Source organism: Silurus meridionalis, chromosome 2 (genome assembly GCF_014805685.1).
Source record: "Silurus meridionalis isolate SWU-2019-XX chromosome 2, ASM1480568v1, whole genome shotgun sequence".
NCBI lineage: Eukaryota > Metazoa > Chordata > Actinopteri > Siluriformes > Siluridae > Silurus > Silurus meridionalis.
This window is the reverse complement of record NC_060885.1, coordinates 32,334,375-32,354,904: the sequence shown is the minus strand read 5'-3', so window position 1 is coordinate 32,354,904 and position 20,530 is coordinate 32,334,375. Positions and strand designations below refer to the sequence as shown.

At 39.5% G+C, this 20,530-nt stretch overlaps 1 protein-coding gene across 6 annotated transcripts in view; it reads left to right on the top strand.

Moving 5' to 3' along the window:
- Window positions 1-1,156: 1,156 nt before the first annotated feature.
- The window catches only part of micu1 (mitochondrial calcium uptake 1), a 35,845-nt gene continuing 16,471 nt past the window's right edge, over window positions 1,157-20,530 (top strand). For 3 of the 6 annotated variants that reach the window (XM_046869385.1, XM_046869377.1, XM_046869369.1), the window contains exons 1-6: window positions 1,157-1,362; window positions 8,078-8,242; window positions 8,810-8,996; window positions 12,506-12,668; window positions 15,642-15,685; window positions 18,238-18,249. In XM_046869385.1, coding sequence (XP_046725341.1) covers window positions 8,079-8,242; window positions 8,810-8,996; window positions 12,506-12,668; window positions 15,642-15,685; window positions 18,238-18,249 — 570 coding nt within the window. In that variant the 5' untranslated portion in view covers window positions 1,157-1,362; window position 8,078. The remainder of the gene's footprint in view (window positions 1,363-8,077; window positions 8,243-8,809; window positions 8,997-12,505; window positions 12,669-15,641; window positions 15,686-18,237; window positions 18,250-20,530) is intronic. The other 3 variants (XM_046869415.1, XM_046869404.1, XM_046869394.1) reach the window with 1 other exon arrangement.

The following is a 20,530-nucleotide window of genomic DNA, read 5'->3' as shown; positions in this document are numbered from 1 at the left end:
AGACCTGGTCAATAATTAATGATAATGTTTGTCCTGATACTGAAGAGCAATACTTTTTGTGTACTTTTTACAATACATATTTGTTCATGTATACTTGTGTGTGACGAGACTTCATGCCCCTGACGTAACAGTATCCAATGATCCTGCTCCTTTCTTCTTATCGGATCCTCCGATCTGATTTTTCGTATTGATCCCGACGTCCTACCTCGGGCTGGAGTTCAAATAAAGACCACTCTGTCCAACTGACGATGGTTCCAGATGAACAGTCTAAAGATCTATCGAGTTACTCAACAACTATTTGGTCACACAAAATATTGATTAGATTTGGATTTTCTGTTCATTTACTTTCTGTTAGGTAAAATGATAAAAAATTAACTATTAACACTTTTAATTTAGAAAGAATTCTTATTTTACAGCATATTTTCACACCTGTCTAAAACGTTTGCACAGTACTGTACATAATAATATATAAGATATATACATGCAAAACAAAGTGATCATCATTTATTGTAATCATTTAGTATTTAATTTAATTCCTTTAGCGTAATTTCAGTTCATTTCATCCTTGAATAAACACATACACATCTGTATACTGTATATACACACAGAGGCATATGCACAAACACACACACACACACACACACACACACACACACACACACACACACATATATATATATATATATATATATATATATATATATATATATATATATATATATATATATATACATACATACATATTAGATGAAATGTATACATGCAAAACAAAGTAGTAATCAGTTATCATATTTATATAAGTTAAGTTTCACACCAGGTAATTTATACATTTTATTTAATGTATATGAAAATGTACAATTATTTATTTATGATATACAAAAGATATAATACAATCATGAAGAGAGAGAGAGATTTATTTATTTAATTTAGCTTCATTTTAGTTCATTTCATTTGCATCCGCATTTATATATAGCATATATTGTGTGTATATATAAATAAATATGTATTTATAATTAAAAGTAATTAATTTGAGCCTGATTTCAGTTCATTTCCTCCGTCAGTCACTTTCCTGCACCCTGAATCACACTTGCACACTATGCAGTATGTGTGTGTAGTACGCAGTGAGGTCGCGAGCGCCCTGTGCAGTAGGCTAGTATGCGACTTTAAGAGTGCGTAGGATCTGAGTCCCTGACTGTGTTTCTGCTCTTCTCTGGACGCGCAGCTTCTCTTTTTTCCTGACGGATAGAAATTTGGACTGACTGAAGGAATTAACCCAGACAAGTTCCAGTGTTTCTACAAGAGAACCCGGCTCGTTTTGGTCTTTTTCTACTTCTTTTTATCCCGGTGCTTCAACGGACCGAAGTGAGTAAACAGTGTGGACAGAAGTGAGAGCTAGCCGGGCTTGGTAGTATGCTAGGACGGCGAGCTAGCAAGCTAGTCTTGGTTCGGGTCGGTTCGTGTGTTCATGTGTTTCTAGCGGTACTAGGTAGCGATAAAAGTGAAGAATATGTGTTGGATAAAATATGCTTCAATGCACGTGTTTTTGTAGCTAATATGCACTCGGATAGCTTTGCATTTCGGTGTTAGCCACCGATTCAGCTCAATAAAATCCAGGTTGAAGTTCTTTAACTAGCATGCTATCTCCTAGTTTCAGAATTTCTATCTTTCTACCGATAAAAAGTTGTACTTGCTGAGGAATCAGGACTTTTTCATGCTGTCACATGTCAAAAGTGGATTATTAAAATGCTAGTAGTAATACATGATACCATGTCGTTTCTATAGCAACAGCTCATTCATATGGACCTCAATGGTTCTGTATAGTAAACATCTAAAACAGAAAACAGCAGAGAAATGATACATTCATGCTTTTTTTTTATCCTTTTATGTTTACATCTGATGTCACGTGACGTCATCCAGGCGTTACTTAATATCACTTACGTTAGAGCAGCTGGTCCTTCTTTTATTTTCTGTCTACTTTCTGACTTCCCTGTGGTGGAAAACGTATTCAGTGTGAATAAAATAAAACAACCTCTCAAGAAATTGTTAAAATGTGTCACTTAAAGTTACACCGTATAGACCAAAGTTTGTAAACGCAGGACGATAAGATTTGTAGGTGCTTTTTTGGTTGACAACCCACCCCACATGTGCTTTTATAATAACGTCCACGCTTCTGTTAAAATGTTCCACTAGGTTTTGTGTCCAATACTGATGTCGGTGAGGTGAGGAGGCCTGGGGTGCAGACAGAATTCACATTCATTCATGTTCTGTTAGGGTTGAGGTCAGAGCTTTTAGCAGGAAATCTTTCACTACAACCCATGTAAACCATATGTTTGTCATGCTGAAACAGGTTTGGGTCTCCTAGTTCAAGTGAAGGGACAATTCCATGCCACCGCATTTAAAGACATCTGATACAATCGTGTGCCTCCAGGTTTGTGCTAACAGTTTGGAGAAGAAACACTTATAGTGGGAAAAGGCAGGTGTCCAAATACTTTTGGCATATACACAGTCAGCCCCCAGCTTACGAATTTTCGGAGATACGAACACGGCCACAGCCACCCCAGAAGACGCAAGAAAACGAAGAAAATCTAAATATATTCAAGAAAACCTTCAAACTCCGCAAGCGCTATTGAGATTCGACAATGCCGCAAACATAGGGAGGAGAAGAAGAAGAACGCCTGGCAGGCATGCATTGTGGGACTGAGACACGCAAGTCTCACTCTCAAACACTTTTCCGGTCCCTATCTATTTTGTAAGTCGGGGGCTACCTGTATTGTGTGTGTGTGTGTGTGTGTGTGTGTGTGTGTGTGTGTGTGTGTGTATATATAATGGAGTATACACCATACAAGTCCTTGTGAATAAGCAGTTACAATAAAATGATAGTGTAAATTAAAAACAAACGAAAACATTTGATGCACACATTCTGATCTCTCAGATTGGAGAATTAACAAATAAGCCCTAATATCAATCAAACACTCCATCATGCTCCATCACACTCGAAACTGGTTAGGATTGTTTATTTTTTTTTATCTGTGAGGTTTAATTATTGAATATGTAATGAAAATGTAATCGATGCATTGACATTAATGGAAATAAAATACAAATTTGAACACGTTTTTATTTTTCCGTGAATCGCTGTACCGAATGATCCGCATCCTGTTTTTTTGGGGACACCTGCATTAGAGTATAGATACATCTAACATCATCTATTTTGGATTATATTGAAGCAGATTTAATAGATGCACATAATGTAAAAATCTAATACAATCTTGGAGAGAGGTTTTTTTATGCTCCATAAAAATAAAAAATCCAATCTGCATGATGGCAGTCTATTAATTTTCCAGTACTGATGCACAGCAGAGTTTACGTGCCATGACTTTATATCATTTAGTATGTAATAACAGGTTATAAGTGCAGAGAGTCCATCTAATGCCTGTTATTCGGTAGAAAGAACTGACCTAAAACGACTGTACAAATATAAGATAAAAAGTTTGAACTACATCTCCGGTATTCACCCGGATCATTTAATCTTCTGTGGGATCACGTGTATTAAACGTAACCTGCGTAACGGTTGAGTGGTTTGTGTGATGAGCTGAGTTACTGTGTGATCTTTCATTACATTTCAAGTCCAGATAATATGCCTGCATTAAGCTAATATATGGCATTAGATATTCATTAAAGCAAACCGTTTAGGCTGGAGAGAAAAGGCATTCCGTGTCCTAGGTAGAAGAAGGAACAATTAACCCAGACTCTAGAATAATCCAGGATCTGCTTCATGACAACATGGTAACATGATGCACTAGAAGAGTAGCATCAGGTTACCCTTGCCAACACTGACATGGTGGGGGCGTGGTGTTGCTACACGTAAACCCTGCATTTCAGCCGTAGCCACATTTCAGGCATTTTTGAACAAACTTGAACAACCAGATGTATTGAACTGTATGCAAATTTCTAACTACGATTTATGTTTCTTGCAAATGAGAGGGTTGGAATGCACCATTGAGATCTTTGTTGTTTTCAACGCATTGGCGGTGAATATGAGCAGGTTGAGGCATGTAGCTGTTTTGCCTGCTTTTTGAAGCTCAACATCCTTTTGTCTCATTTTATTTGCATGTTCTTTCATTGTCCACATGTTCTTGCATGCCGACTTGTTCATGAATGAACGCACACAAGCTAATCATATCTAAATTAGGGTAATTTTAGTAATCGAGAATTCTACCGATTAGTTTATCGATTAATCGAGTAATCGGAAAAGAAGTACTTTTTTTTTTAATTAAAGAGCAATACTAAATCTAAAACAAAAGTAAGACACGTCTCTTAAAATTAACAAGTAATTTGTTTCCTTGTTAAGAAAAATTACATTTTTATTGCTGAAATTGCAGCCTGTGAAAACTAAACCCATTTAATGCATTTCATTGCAAAATGAAATACAAATCGAAGAAAGAATCATAAATAAAAATGTAAAAAAGCAATTTTAAATTCCTCTGTGTAACCCACTGTGTGGTGTTTTCTTTGTTTTAGTTTATGATCCCAAACTTTGGAAACTTTCTGTTGTGTTCTTTGGCCTGAATCTTCTCCTCGCACCTCGTTGTTTTCTCTCCGTTCCTCCATTTTTTTCATCCTGCAGCCTCTTCTGTGTTTACCTGTTCAGGGGTCTCATTTATAAACATGGTGTAGTTTAATCTTTGTTAACATTGTACATTAATCCTGAAGACAACCAAACTATAAAAGAACACGTATGGAATTATGTAGTATCCAAAAAAAAAACCTAGAATGTGTTTTATATTTTAGATTGTCCAAAGTAGCTCCATTTATCTTTAAGACTTGCAAACTCATAAATTTTTCTAAAATCAGATTCACCAGCTAGTCACCTGTACTGGTTTTAATTACACAAGTGTGTCACGAGTTTATTTGTGACATTTCCTGCTTTCATAATGTATTTTAAGCTGCTAGAACTGCTGTACGAATCCATATAATGGCAAGAAACACCCAGGAAAGAGAAAAGACAGTCCATCATAACTTTAAGAAATGAAGGTCAGGCAGTCTGAAAAATCTCAAGAACTTCAAATGTATCCCCAAGTCCAGGTACAGTCTCTGAAACCATCTAACAAAGTGATGAAACGGGCTCTAATGACAAACAATGACAAAAGGATGACCAAGAGCTACCTCTGCAGCAGAGGATGAATTTTGAATTATAAGCCTCAGAACACACCAATTTACATAAATGTTCCTCGAGTTAAATTAACAGATATATTTCAAAATCTACTGTTCAGAGGAGATGGCACAAGTCAGGCCTTCATAGTTGAATTGCAGTGAAGAAACCATTACTGTGGAAGTACAACAAACAGAAAGAAACACAAAGAACAGACAATAGATTAGTGGAAAACTGTCCTTTGGTCCGATTTAGTCAAATTTGAGGCCAGCACATGTTTATAAGGTTCTTATTATTCTTATAAAACATCTATTATTTATTGGCGTTTTAGTAAATGGTATTGTTTCAAGAACAAATTGCTTTGGCCACTGACACCTTGCAGCTTTTCTGTGAGTGTCCACTTAATGCCAAGATTCTCCAAAGATCTTAGTTTTCAGTAAACAGATTTTTTTTTTTTGTGTGTGGTTATTTCAAACTTCACAAACTATTTGATGTAACAGAAGTTTGTATTATTTGTTACACAGCTTGACTCGGTTTTTATGATCGATTTGTGGCTGAGCTAATAAACAGATATGAGGCAATAAAGCAGGGATGTCCAAACTAGGCCCATGTTCCAAAGTGGGCGCTTGGCCTTAGCCATGCCGTATATGAGACACAGGTCTTAATTTCTAATTTAACAATTTAACATTTTTGTACGGTGCTAATTTTTTTTTTTTAATTGAAATTAAAGGTAGAAAATATGTGAATTTTTTTCCTTATTTTTTTGGATTATTGAAATAAACGCAAAAGCAGTATGTCTTCTAGTTTGCAGTCAACTTCCGTTTGAAAAGAATACAGTATTCGTTGTTATTTTGAAACTTAACCTTCATCAAGTCCAGCAGCGAAAAACATTTACTTCCATGCAACATTTAATTTCAGCCCACGGGTCTCGATCAAGAGTGATTTTGCCATCAACGAAACAGCAGAAATCTATATCTACGACTTTTTGCTCTGAATGAGGGATTTGCTCGCTGTGGACACATTCCCAAAGCCCAAGTGTGCCTCTCTCACTGTTTGTGGACTGAATACTGCTGTCAGGACGTCCGACAGTTATAAAGCTTCCACGTGTCTGTGTAAATGTGTGACTAGCGTGCCCGCCCCCGCTTCCTTCAAACGGTTAATCAGCGCCTGGCAGCCGGTCGGTGACTTAATGTGGCGGTGTCACTCCATTCAGTTTACACTCTGTACGGGTTTTTTTATGCAGGAAGTGGATGCTTTTTTTTTTTACAGTGAGATTTTACTGTAATTGAGAGCGTGTTGTCTTTTTTTACGAGGCTTGTTTCGTTCCTGCATCGTAGAAACACTGCTCAGCAATCCCACCCTAGTATGAGAACACTGAACATCAGTTCCTTGTGTACAAATACTATCGAGAGATTAACTTGTAGGCTTTAAAGAAACAAGCAAACAAACAAAGGATAAAGACGAGATTTAAAAACTCTACCATGTAAAAAGAGTCGCAAAGGGGCGGAAAATTTCCGGTCAATTTCAGTGTGCATGTGACTGATAAATGTTCAGGGTATAAATTCAACTGGTTGTTTTAACCAAGATTATCCTGCAAGATTTCTTTCGCCAACATTTAAATTCCCTGTTATAGGCTAACCTATTTAATCCCATTAATTCCTGTCAATTCCCATCTATTTCCATGGAGAGTTTCCAGTCTTGAAAATTTCTGGAATTTTGCAACCCTAACCGGGGAAAATTTTTAAATATATTATAATATATAATGTTTTTATATTAAAAAAAAGTTTTTATTTTTATATATACATATAAATTAATTTTCTAAAATATATATTTTTTTATAAATTTTATTTATAATAAATAATATTATGCTGTAAACTGCTCCACAGCATGTTCATTTTCATCTGAACATGAGTTGATGGAATGCCTGGTAGAAGTTCCTCCATATTTTTTTTTTTTTTTTGAGAGAACATTCCAAAATCTCTTTGATCCTCCAGAGGATTTCTTTGTAATCCTCCGTATTCTGGCGCCGGGGCTCGCTCTAATTAACACTGATTCCCTCTCGGATGCTGGGATTGGGGCGGGGCAATCAGTAAGAGTGTATTGACAGGTGGCTGTTTCTGACCCTTCTTTAATTACTGCTCCATATTTCTGTCACACACTGCTGACTTCAGTGACTCTGCAAATGAAATTTCGAGATTAGTGATAACGGAAGAGTAACACAGAGCAACTTGATTGTTTTGATGATCGTCATGGTTAGGGATTATTGAAAATATGGATTTGGGTCAACAAATCAGATGATTATGAAAACCCTATTGTGCCACATAAAAAAAAAAAAATAAATAAATAAAAAGGTTTGCCTAATTGCGACTTTTTCCTCAATTCTGACTTTTTCGCAAAAAAAAAAAAAAAAAATGTACACCTTTTAAAAATTGCATAAAGAGGTACGGTACTGTCCCACGTTTAATAATAACTTGTTTAATAAATTTGCATGTATTACCATATTATTACAGGTCATGTAAACATTAAAGGTCATGTACAGTAGCAGTACAGCACTTCATATTCATGTACATTCAGAGATCTATAAAGCTGCTTTGTGGTGTCGTAAGATGCGTTATACAAAGATCATTGATTTGAATGTTCACATTGCCTGTAAATACTTAAACGTCCTTCAGGGCTACGTACGAATTAATGATAGAAAATGTTTTTTGATTACAGTTTTGCAATAATTCCTTTACTGCTGCTCCGATGCTCAGTTTAGTGTTATCCTCTTTGAAAATAATCATCTTCTGAGACGGATTCTGTGATGTACTGGAGAGCTCTAAAATTGAGCTTCAGCTGCAGTTTGGCATGCTGTGAATTTTTATGATTCTGCTAATCTGGACGTTTTTTTTTTTCTCTCTCCCCTTCGCCTCTACGTCTGTTTGACAGCATGTACCGCGTGCGGGCGTTGACAGCAGTGACGATCGGGATGGTGCAGCGTTCACGGCGCGTGCACAGCGGCAGCACGCGCTCTCCTCAGTATCGCCGGCTGCTGCTGGCAGCTCTCGCAGGAGCGACGGGCATCTCCGCGACCACAGGACTCCTCTGGACGAAGTAACGACATTTCACACGATCTTCATTTCCAAAATCACAAACCTCACACACACATTAATAATAATCTAAGGAACAGTTTTAAACTGCAGAGTTCTGTCATGTTATCACGCAGCGTTAACACTGTCGGTTCCGCTGACAGATGAACGTGCGGGAACATATTGCCAGGGAGTCGAGCGGTCATCAGTTTGTTGCCGTTCTTTGGAAATTATTCTGTAGAGAGAAATAATCAGAAGTACCACTCCAGAAGGGAAGCATTCGACCGAGAACTAACAGCTGCATGCGTAGCAACCAATTGTCCAGCCGCAATTTTTTTTAAATTAAGTTTCCGGTTTTCACGTTTCACACTTCAATGCTGCTGTTTTTGTGATCAAAGTGTGTGTGTTGCATCAAATCTGCGAGTAGGATTTTGAAAAATACCACGTTTAAAAACCATTAAGTTCATTGCTTTTCCAAATCTTAGGCCATGAAGTCATCAGTTATAGCGAGTGGTTTCTCTTTGTATAACTGTTTTTTTGTAAAAATTCCGAAAGCGTCTCCGTTGTCAAGATTTCTATCACTGATTGGCAGGGCTTATGCCGAACCAGCTTCATCCGTCAAGCTCGAGGAAGAGCTGCGTGAGGACGCCGCATCCAAAGACGTAAACGCAGAGTCAGACGGTATGGTGGAGTCTGACAGCAGCGACGACGAGGGCGAGGAAGGCGAGAGCTCGGAGGGCAAGAAGAAGAAACAACGAGTCGGATTTCGTGACCGTAAGGTAATCAATGCCGTGACCTGTAATTGACCCTTTCACTTTCCTCACTTAGACCAATCAGGAGGGAATACCCAAGGTGAATCTACATTCATGACACTAAAGTGACTCTCCTGCTGCCTAAGGCTATTTCACTGTAGCTACACGTTAAACGTGATTGAAAGTTTGCAGCTTGGCATTTTTTATTTTTATTTTTTGTTACACAGAATATCTTTGAATGGAGTTATGAGTGAACTGGAATAACAGAATCACTAAAACGATCAATGTTGAATGTACACCTGCAGCGGTTCAGCCGTGACTGTTTACTTTTCGACGTGTCTGCAGTGCGCTACTTCGCGGCATCAGGCAAAGTTTGGAGGCCGGATCGAATATATATATATTTTTTTACACGCACCATTAAATTTACATCAGCGCTGTGTATTTGTTTCTCGCTCTCATTCTCCATTCCTTTCCATGTTTCTCTCTGTGCGTGAGAGTCTCCGTCTGCCTACTAATGATTTCTGTTGTATTGCGGGATTATAGTGGATTATCATACTAAACATCTCGAAAAACAGCGTGGTCAAAAGTTTGCGGACACCTAACCATCACACCTGTATGTGCTTGTTGAGCATCCAACATTTATTTATCCTTTTATGTTATAATAACCGAATTTAGAGCATGGATGTGAGAATTTGCTCATTCAGAAGAGCACAAGAGCAGTAGTAAGGTCAGGCAGGAGGCCTGGGGGTGATGTTCCAGGAGTTTAGGTCAGGGCTCTGTGCAGGACACTGGAGTTCTTCTACTTCAACCTCTGCAAACCTTGACTTCGCAGAGCTCGTTTTGCATACAGGGACACTGTTATGCCAAAGCAGGTCAGGGCATCTTAGCTCTAGCGAAGTGAAATTGCTATTCTACAGCATATAAAGACATTCTGAAGAATGGAGAATTCCAAGCTTGTGGCAACAGTTTAGAGAAGAACCCACATATGGGTGTGATGGTCATGTGTCCACATACTTTTGGCATTAACGTCCAATTTGATAATGAAATAGATGAAGCAGATGTTGGTGTAACTAATAAAGTTGCTGGTTTGTTGGCGCACGCGACGAAAAATGTATAATTAATGCTAAACAGATTTAAATCTGTGCTGCCTGGCAAAGAAAAATATTCAACAGTCATTCACGTGTATATTTACACGTGTTTGCCGCTTGCAGCTCTAACAGGAAGTCGTTGACTTCTTTCTATTGACTGTTGTGTTCAGGGTTATAGTGAGGTGCTTGTTTGGACAGGATCTCTCTGAAGTGCATTTATGTGCGTGGTTTTAAGTAGAGGCAAGAGGAGGATTCAGGTTGATGTGCAGTTCCGCCAGGGTTTTTTGGACTTCGCAATCAACACGTTTGCCATCCACACCATGTTCTACAGCTCGCAGCGTGTCAGTCATCAGTCAGAGACAGACTGTTGGCAGTACTTAACATCATGCTGTGCAATCGGAATTTCATTAATAAACTATTGGGCCTGGATCTACAAGTTTCAGAGTGGCATCTATAATTTAGAGCTGAATAAATACAATCTGCGAATACAGAGCAGGAGCGAAATAAAACTAAATGAACGACAGCTTCCCTAATACAAGCATGAGAAAGGAGTAATTAGTTTTTCTTCTTCTTTTCCTTTCGCCAATGTGTAAACAAAGTGCAAAGTTTACATACTGTAAAATCAACTACATCGACCGATTCTGCAATAAAACTTTCACACGGCAACAATCCCTTCAAATTTCAGATGTAAAGATGCCCATGCTTTAGGGATGGTAAGATTCACTGATTCGTAAAGATGCAGCGGTATAAAAGTTAACGATGTGATGCATCGATTTAAAAAGTGTGCATCAGATACAAGTTGGCATTTGTAGCGACGATGCATAGTTTTTAGCATATTTGCATTGCAAAAAACGATTTATTTATATATATCATTTTTAGTAGATGCGCTATACTTTTATTTATTTTAATTTGTGGCCAATATTTTATGAGTAGATCGATTTCTCTTCGCTAAACTGTTTCTCCTGCGTGTTCTCTCAGCACCGCTGCTGCCAGGTGAATACAACGTATCGCAACGCTACGTAGAACGAGGCGTGTCCTGCGAGTCACATAGAATACAGATTGACATGGCAGAGGTAGAGCTGCTATGTCTTACAACTAAAGAAATCAATGTATCATATTTTTTCACTGCGTTGTATCGCAAATCGAAATCTAATCGCGTCGTAATGGGGTGCATCGTATCGCATCACATCGGAAGTTGCTTCATATGTATCTTTATTGTATCGTATTTTTGGCTATGCGTTTAGATGCTAATGCCTCAGTTATAGAGATGCACTAGCAAATATATACACGGCTCTTTGATAGGAACACCACGATGCCAGTTCAGTCATGCTGCAGCAATGCAGCGCAAAGAATCATGCAGATATGGTCCAGGAGCTTCAGGTAATGTTCATCTTCCTTTCTTGGATGCTTAGATACAGATCTGGGATTTTCACTCATAACTGTCAAAACAGGACGACTGCATTTGTCCTCAACGTGTCAGACATTTTAAGCTTTGAACTCTTAGCTAGCAAAAAAGTTCATTTTGTTTATGAAGTCCTTTGATATCAGAATATAATTTATTCTGTGCAATAACTGAGTGGTGCTGATCTAGGATTAGTGGTGTTGTGCATCGTAAAAATTCTTCACCAACGCCAATATTAAAATAAATGAAAAGGAATCACTCATCTCCCTGCAGGGGAGGGAGACTTTTCCACTGTTTGATTATCAATAAAGTCTGCATTTTAAATGTGTTTAATGTGTGCAGCTTTGTTTGTGGATTTATTTTGTCCAGAAGGTTTAATACCAAGTAACAGATGTAAACGTGTCTAGAATGGTGACTAATTCGCTGCTATGAAAACAATGATTAAAGCATTAAGTGCGAAACACAATCCTGAGTTTTATGTATTTTTAAATTAAAAAACCTCCCAAACCTCCTATATGATGCTTATGTGCTTGCTGTGCTTTTATTTTATTTATTTGTTCCTGCTTAACATATTGCTCCAGCAGGCTGTGTAGAGAAACTTAGATACATGTGTGTTTTTTTATTCATAAGTGTGTGTGGCATTGCTTTTGTGTGTACGCGGTGCCATGTCCTTCTTTGCGGCATCAACAAGCTCCAGTAGCAGATGGCATTAATGTCATGATGGCATCCTGTCAGAGTGTGTTCCAGTACCTTTTTTCCCTGTGGATCAGAACAGCGACAGATATACACACGGTTCTGAATCCTGTTTCTGACTAGCACATCTGTCTCCTGTATGCCTGGTAATGCAGTGTTTAAGCCTGGAGGTTAATGTCTGTCTTCATTGTCACTGACAGCTTCCTATTCTCTTTATAACACGTGTTTCTAATCAAATATGACCCTCTTCAGAAAAATTTTTTTTTGCTATGGTTTTAATTGCATGGAAGTATTTCTGGTGGTGTTTCTCATTACGTGTTGCAATGTATATCCATATGTTGTTCCTGGTGCAGGTGATGGAGTACGAAAACCGTATCCGAGCCTACTCGACCCCCGACAAGATCTTCCGCTACTTCTCCACACTGAAGATCATCAGCGAGCAAGGAGACACCGAGGTGTACATGACGCCGCAGGACTTCATTCGCTCTATCACGCCTAACGAGAAGCAGCCAGAGAGTGAGTGTTTTGTACGTCTGTAGAAGCGTTAAAGTAAAGCGACACTCTGCTTCTATACGCGTGAGTACATATGCAGCTTGTAAGCCGGCTTATAAATACAACTTCACACGTCTTTCTCACTGATTAATGTCCTTCCCCCTGGTACATTTCCCCCTTCATGAGTGTAACCAAAATACCTCTTCTTACCAGCCCTACACGCGATCATTGGGTTGTACCTTCTAAGGTTACCCTCTCCCGTATCTGTTAGATGAAGGCCAGGGCAACTTGACCAGACCGTGCTTTGTGTAGGCGCTTTACAAAATTTTTACAGTTGACAGGAAGAGTGACGGCAAACAGCTGCCCGACTCAACATGCTGCTACCTCAGTCAGGTGATTCCTCAAATGGGGGCAGGACGTGAGCTCGGCTTGGAATTTGGCAGCGGGTAAATAAATTATCAGCTCTAAAAGTAGTCTGGGCCTCATGTGCTGAAGCGGCTGATGACAGAGATTTGATCTCCAGCCTGCAATTCTCGGCACGCTCAAGAGAATGATCCTGTCAACTCACACAGCCAGGGTTACCTTTTTCTTCTTTTAAACTTCATGTCTCATAATTGTCATTCTGATTCATAAAACGCAACTGAACACGTGACTGTTTAGACTGAATTATAGTGCAGTCAGTTGAGGGTTTTTTTTTTTTTTTTTTTTTTTTAAAGCAGATATGAACACAGAGATCCTGTCTGTAAATATTATCCCTCTCTGTTACTCAGATTAATATTGAAGGGATCTGACGGTCTGGGTGTGTGCAAACGATTGAGGGTGTGAAACGCATGAGCATGCCCTCTCTCTCTCTCTCTCTCTCTCTCTCTCTCTCTCTTTTCTTTTTCCTACCACTTCCCTGTCAATGTAGTTATCCAACACAGCCTGGCTGTCATTATTAGACTTCAGAGGCTCACCTTGGTGCATAGTGGAATCCTTTTACCCACCGACACACTCTCCCTTGCCCCCAGACGTTGAGTCTGATTGAATAAACGATGAAGCTGTTTGCATTTGAAGGGTTTTTTTTTCCAATCCACAGGGCTGACATTCAAAGCCCCTCGTATTATGCTGACCGCTCGTTTCCGAGTTGAGCGCAAGTTGGCACTGAAGAGTGGGATTGCTTTTAGTGTATTGATCTCCCGATAGCCTGACTCTATCAAAGTTTTGCTTTCTGTTGAGATTTTACCTGCAGTCTGTGCTCTTTAATTAAAACTGGACCAAGGAGATTTTGCCGTTGACTACTTATCTATGCCGTTCTATCCATATCGGGAGCAAACAGCTCTCGTGATAGTGCTGATAGGGGTTCCACACTCATCCTTTAACCTTGGACTAATGCACCTCATAGGTGTTTTTTTTTTCTTTTCACACTTTTTAGAGGCAAAACATGCTTTTCACATTGTAATGGAGAAAGCGAGTCAATGTACTTAAAATCTATTATTCGAGACTGAAAGGGGGAATAAATCCGGCATTTCAAATATGGTGTTCAGGAATAAATGTGATCTTTTACTCTGCAGTGCCATGAAGACTTTATTAATTCGAGCCATTAAACAATGACTGAGTATCTTAAGGCAAGCATTCAATGGTTCATTCTTCAGAGAAAAACCCTGCCGAGAGCATAAGCAGACACAGTTTGTTTCCAAGTCTCTAAACTGTCCACCTTTACTATCAAAAATCAATGTGCATTAACAAGAACAAATAAAAATATTGTGTTCTTGAATCTGATTGGTCCGACGCTGTTTTCTATAATGCTCAACATATTGTAATGCCTATTAATAAACAAGATTTAGTCTCCAGTCTCCAGTGTCTCTGTAACTCAGTAAACTATTTTCATAGAGGCTTTATTAATATATATATATTTTTGTAGCCCTCTAATTTCCTTAATTAACTTCCCTTTCAATTCTTCCCATAAAGAGGAAATTAGTTCTTGCAGTGCACCATCTGTTTCACTGTTTCATTGTCATTTTAGCCTCTTTTATGTAGATAAATGGACAGGTATTTTCTTAAAAAAAAAAGAAGATAGGGCTAATAGTGAACATAAACATGCAATCTATTATTCATTGGGCTGCCAGAAAACTGCTCCATAATTCATCTTCTTTGCCCAGAAGAATTTTCATTGATCTGTTCAATTTTGGCCCTTCAGCATTTGGCCTCTATTTCTCTCCCAGCTGTTCACGCTTGACTTTTTCCGGGACCGTCTTTGGCCTGACCTATTATATCAATCATTTTAGAATATGGAATTATGCAGAATAAAGTGCACCTTGAAGAAGGGGAAGGATGAAGGGTGGGGCGGGGGGATACATTGTGTGGAGGTGGTTATCTTCTCACCAGTTGTACTAATTATTAATAAAGAGTAAACTTTATTACTAAATTTTTCTCAAAAAGGATTATCATGTGATCTAACCATGATTCTCTCACCATGATTTTAAGACTTATATAATGCAACAGGCAGGCCTTAGCCAGAACTCCAGAGGTGGTATGACTCATTGTGTGTGCTGGGATCTCAGGCACAGTCGGTAAGCACATCAGTCTGGCTGTTATGGATGAAATACCTGCTGACAGGATACAAAACTATACACACAAAAAAGCAAAGGACCGTACGACAAAATTGAAATATCCTGGTTTCATTCAGAGGAATGACTTCGAGAGCAGGTACTCAGTGTGCCGTTGTTGGCTGCGTAGGGTTGTTTTGTAATAAACTAATGTTTGTCCATCAAAATCCTTGAGCCTGTCTGACATTGCACACTCAACTTTCACTGTGCACACAAAACACAGAGGATAAGAATGTGTGTGTAGAGAATGGAAATCGGCGCTTATTGGACCATAATAAACATTTGTGTACTATACAAACATCGGTTATAATCACTAAATACTGCAGAGAGCAACGTAGGATGTGTGCCGATGGAAAAATGTGTATCTTTATTACTTAACATGTTGTCTTTCTGTCTCTCTGTCTCTTAGATCTCGGTCTGGATCAGTTTGTGGTGAAACGCTATGATGGAAAGGTAAGCTGTGTGCTTTGTGTGTGTGTGCTGTGTGTGTGTGTGTGTGGGGATGAGTGGGTGGAATCAGAGAGGTTACCTAGATATTGTTCTACCCAGCAGGATGTTGCCGGAGAACGTGCGTTTCAAAAGCCGCTTCTCATAAAGACGTTATTCTCTCTCTTAAGAAGGACAGAGGCCTTGGATCCCTTATGACGTCTTTCTCTCGCCGTCTCTCTGCTTTTGGTCATTGAGTCACATAAAATGCTTGATGCTTTTGTGTCGGTGTATAAGAGCATGCGTGCGTGCGTGTGTGTATAAGTACCTAACCAAATTCTATTAACTTTGTAAGACAGCAAACAAGATGAAGAGAGAAGAAGTGTGTTTTTCTTATTCTCTTTGTTTTATTTATAACCACTAAAGCACTCTTGCTGATCTGAGGCAAAAATCTGCTTCTAATGATAATGAGACACAGCCAGGCATCTACAACAGATTGGTAATAGAAATGCAATGTTTTTTTTGGTTGTAAATCTTTTTATCATCATGTTGTGGTTGTGGGTTTGGAATGGACTTTTCTAGAAGCTCAAAGGAAAGTCAGCTATGAGTTCATGTAAAATATCTGAAATGGAGAGTGTTTAATGAATCTCCCCCCTCCACCACCCCCCCGACGGTCCTCAAGCTCATTTGGTGTTCACAAAACGAAGAGTAACACGAGGCTTAGCCTCGCTGCTCTCCTCTCTCCAGCCATTAGTGCCATTATCCGTGGGAGGCATCCAGTGCAGTCACAAGTGCAAATGGAGTAGCTCTTTATGAACTGAACCTTGGACGATGCACTTGTCTTTGGCCTCAGCTGGGCTTGTCTCATCCACCCACAGGCTGATTAGCCCACTCAGGAGATATGAAGAAAAAAAAATTGTAAATCAGATCTGTAAAATAATAATTCTGTCTCGGGGGAACCTTGCACAATGTTTTACTGCTCTTGAGTGTTTTATCTGTGCATATTTTTTTCCATCTTTTATACATTACGCAAAGTATTCTTGACTAAATCTTAATTTTTTGCTTGTTTTTGTGCAGTCAGCCTTCACCAGCTCAGGATGCTCACATCTGTTCAAACTGATCTCACTCTCTCCTTCCTTTGTATACTTCATTTTTTTTTTATGTTTCTCAATTTTAGTTTTTTTAAAGCTTCAGCACTCAGACGCCATACCAGAGCTGGACTCATTTGAATAGATGCTTTCCATTTGTTTACACTCTAGTCAGGGGTTATATACATGGTATATATATGTTATATACAGAGTACGCACGTCTGCCGTGTTATATATTTTGTCTGCCTACTTTTTCTACACCAGAAACAGCCACTGAAATCCAACCTGGTGTTTTAATAGAAACTTCAATTAGTTTGTCCAATTAAATAGATCTGTAGAATGTTCTGGATGTCTTGCATACACATCTATTTATGTTGTTTTGTCACACAATTGCTGGAATTTCCTCTTTTATTAGGTAAAAAAATGTAAGATGCTCCAAAGCTTTGTACTGGAACAGTGGAAATGATGAGGATCTAAAGATCATTAGGTTCCTCTTTTCCACTGTCTGGTTCTCTCTCGCTCGCTCGCTCACTCACTCACTCACTCACTCTCTCTCTCACGCACGCACACACACACACACACACACACACACACACACACACACACACACACACACACACACACACAATTAAATTATCCTGAGGAGCTCTACTAGGATTTCTGACCCCCTGGCTCAGGCAAAAATCTGCATCACCTAGGGTTAGTTATTTCCCTCCCAAATCTCCCCTTCACAGCAAATTTTGCATAGCTCATCACTTATTCTCTATTTTCTCTCTCTCTCTCTCTCTCTCTCTCTTGCTCTCGCTCTCTTTCTTTACATTCTGTTAAATCCTTTCATCCTCCATCCAGCCTTTTCTTTAGGTTTATCCAGCCTTTTGGCCCTTAATTCATTCAACCCGTCTCCTCCCATTCTTTCTCTCTCTTTTTGTTGCGTCTCATCGTGTCCCTGTATAATAGCGCACTGTAATGGATTTGGCCCAAACTGTACAGAATGTGTAGCAGCTTAATGGGCTCTGATTTACGGACGCACAAATTTTTTATTCTAACCATTTTATATTTTTTTTGCTTAACAGCGTTTCACAGCCTCGCGGGTGCTGCACCAGGCTGCCTGTTAACACAAAATTACAGCGTTTGTCCAGGTGCATGTTAGGTGTGTGGAGTGCTCACCGGGGAAACAAGCTTTCTTTTTTTTGTCTCCATTGTGTAACTATACTGACATGTCTCCTTGTTAAAACAAAATTCAGCGTTTTTTTTTACTTCTATATGTGATACAGTGATCTAACGTAACCTAACTTATACTTTAAATGTTTTGTGAATTTATCCTGTTCCCTTTATCCTGTCTTTCACCTTCTTCTCCACTCATGTAACCAATAAAACCTTCCATTCTCTCTCTTCCCTGTCTATTCCTCCAATCTTCCCTTTATTACATCCCTGCACCCTCCATCCTCTGACTCCTTCCCATACGTTCTGTATGCCCGTCCCTCTGTGTAGGACTTCTGGCAGGTATGGGGATGATACTGAGCTGCATGAGCGTGCGCACGAATGTGTGTGTGTGTGTGTGTGTATATATGCAAAAAAAAAAAAAAGAAACCTTTTTTCTCTGCCTTTCTTTCTCGTTTCTGTTTTGTGTTGTCCGAGCTTCAACAGATGCTGGTCTCTCTCTTAGCCTGAGCGAGCCTCAGAACCGTAGTCCTCAATTACAGGAGCGCAGCCAAGCACCGCATTACTGCTATATAAATTTCAGCAAGTGCGAATTTTGTATTCAGCAAAAAAATCGCAAAGAGAATAATCACTGACGGCGCATCTTTTCGCTAATGTCGGGTTAAAGAGATGAAGAGAGACAGGCTGACATAGATAGATGGTTCTCAGCTTTCCAGAACAAATGCTCATGGTCTTCTTCCACTTTGCTGAGTCTAGTTTTACATTACTACAAATACATTTTGAATACATTTAAATCCCAAAGCAAGAACTGATATTTTATGTTTTATCGGGCGGTGGTAGCTCAGCGGCTCCGAAGCCACACAATGCTGACACTCGGGGGGGCCCCTGAGCATGGCCCTTAACCCTATAGCTCCTCAGTTGTATAAATGAGATCATTTTAGGTCATTATTTGAAGAAGTATTTTTATTGTATTTAAATGCATTAAACCTGTTTTCTCTGTTAAAATGAAATCACTGGTGGAAAGGGAAGCCTGAAACAAAGAAACCGTCCAGTTCTACTGAAAACGAAGAAGCAAACATTTACACTCGCATGCAAACATTTAACAGGCAAATAATTTGTCTGTATTTTAATGACACATACACCCTTATTACACAAGCACTCCTAATATCCGATATTACTCGTGCACAGTGCTGTGTCATCAGTGCTGCTGCTTTCAGTCAAAACTGTTCTCGGTAGAGGCTTAGGGGCGTACGAGGTGTACACAAACACACCACACGAAACACACAACATCAAAAGAAAGGGCAGCAGTTCTAAAGTAGAAGCACAGGTGTTCTAGTGAACACACACACACACACACACACACACACACACACACACACACCTGAAGCACAGCTGACGCTTGCATAACCCATCTCTCTATGGTGGAACAATGCAGCTGACTATGGCTTCTGAATTATTAACCGTGCGCACACGTTTTGTTTGTGCGTACGTATATAAAGGAGAGGGAGCGAGAGTGGACGTGCACATATATACTGAATAATTCAGTAATTTATTAATCCAGCAGCAGATCTGTTCAGGTTTTTCTGCTTATTAGATGTGTGCAGGCTTCACTCAGGCGGGAGAATTCCTAAATCTGTCCGGGGACAACTCGGAATGTTTTTTTGTTTTGTTTGTTTTTCCTCACTTTTTCTGGACTGAAGGTCTTTGCCTGTATCTCCGTATCATCTCTCGTTCTCTCTTTTTGCGTGTGCATGCCCTGCTGAATGTGTGCAGGACGGGCACTGTGAGCTGGGAGTGGGTTTGTTGCCTGTTGTGCCCCCTGTCTGCGCTCTGTGGCACCACAGTTTGCCCTGAATTGTGGAAATGAAACGTACGAAACCACATTCTTAGCATAGCGTGGAAGTGTTTTTGCAAACCGGGAATGTGATACACTCTCCGCCAATTCTTGTGGTCATTGGCCACTGTGATGCCACATTTTTCTACCTAGAGTCAGGTGACCTAGGTAGACAAGCAGTGGGTGGGGTGCAGTAATGAGCCTGTAGCATGCTAATAGAGCTGCTGCCAGTGGAAAATGGTGTGATGGCTTGTGGCTGAATTTGTTGAACTTACTTTTAGGCTTTCAGTCCCAGCAGGAGCCCTTCGATAACAGTTGGGGGTTGACACACACACACACACACACACACACACACACACAGCGGCACTCGCACCAGTCAAATATTCTCATTCTTGTGCAAATTTGGTTCCCACAAAAATATAAGTTGATTGTAATTGGTGTATACAACAATCTAATATCTTGAACAGCACCTGCTTTGAGATTTATTTCAACACACACATACACACACACACACACCCCAAAGATCTACAGAAACACCATTTGCAATTCATTTGTTCCAAAATGGCATAAAGATGAATGATAAAATGAGTTTTGTGGAAGCAAGCTGTGTGTTTTCTGTGTGTGTGTGTGTGTGTGTGTGTGTGTGTGTGTGTGTGTCTGTGTGTGTGTGTCTGTGTGTCTGTGTGTGTGTGTGAGACCTTGATAATAAAAGAGGACCTTTTCCAAAGTCCCTGATGGATGTTGTGAGATATTGATTGGTTTTTGCCACTGCGCATGGCTTATACGTTT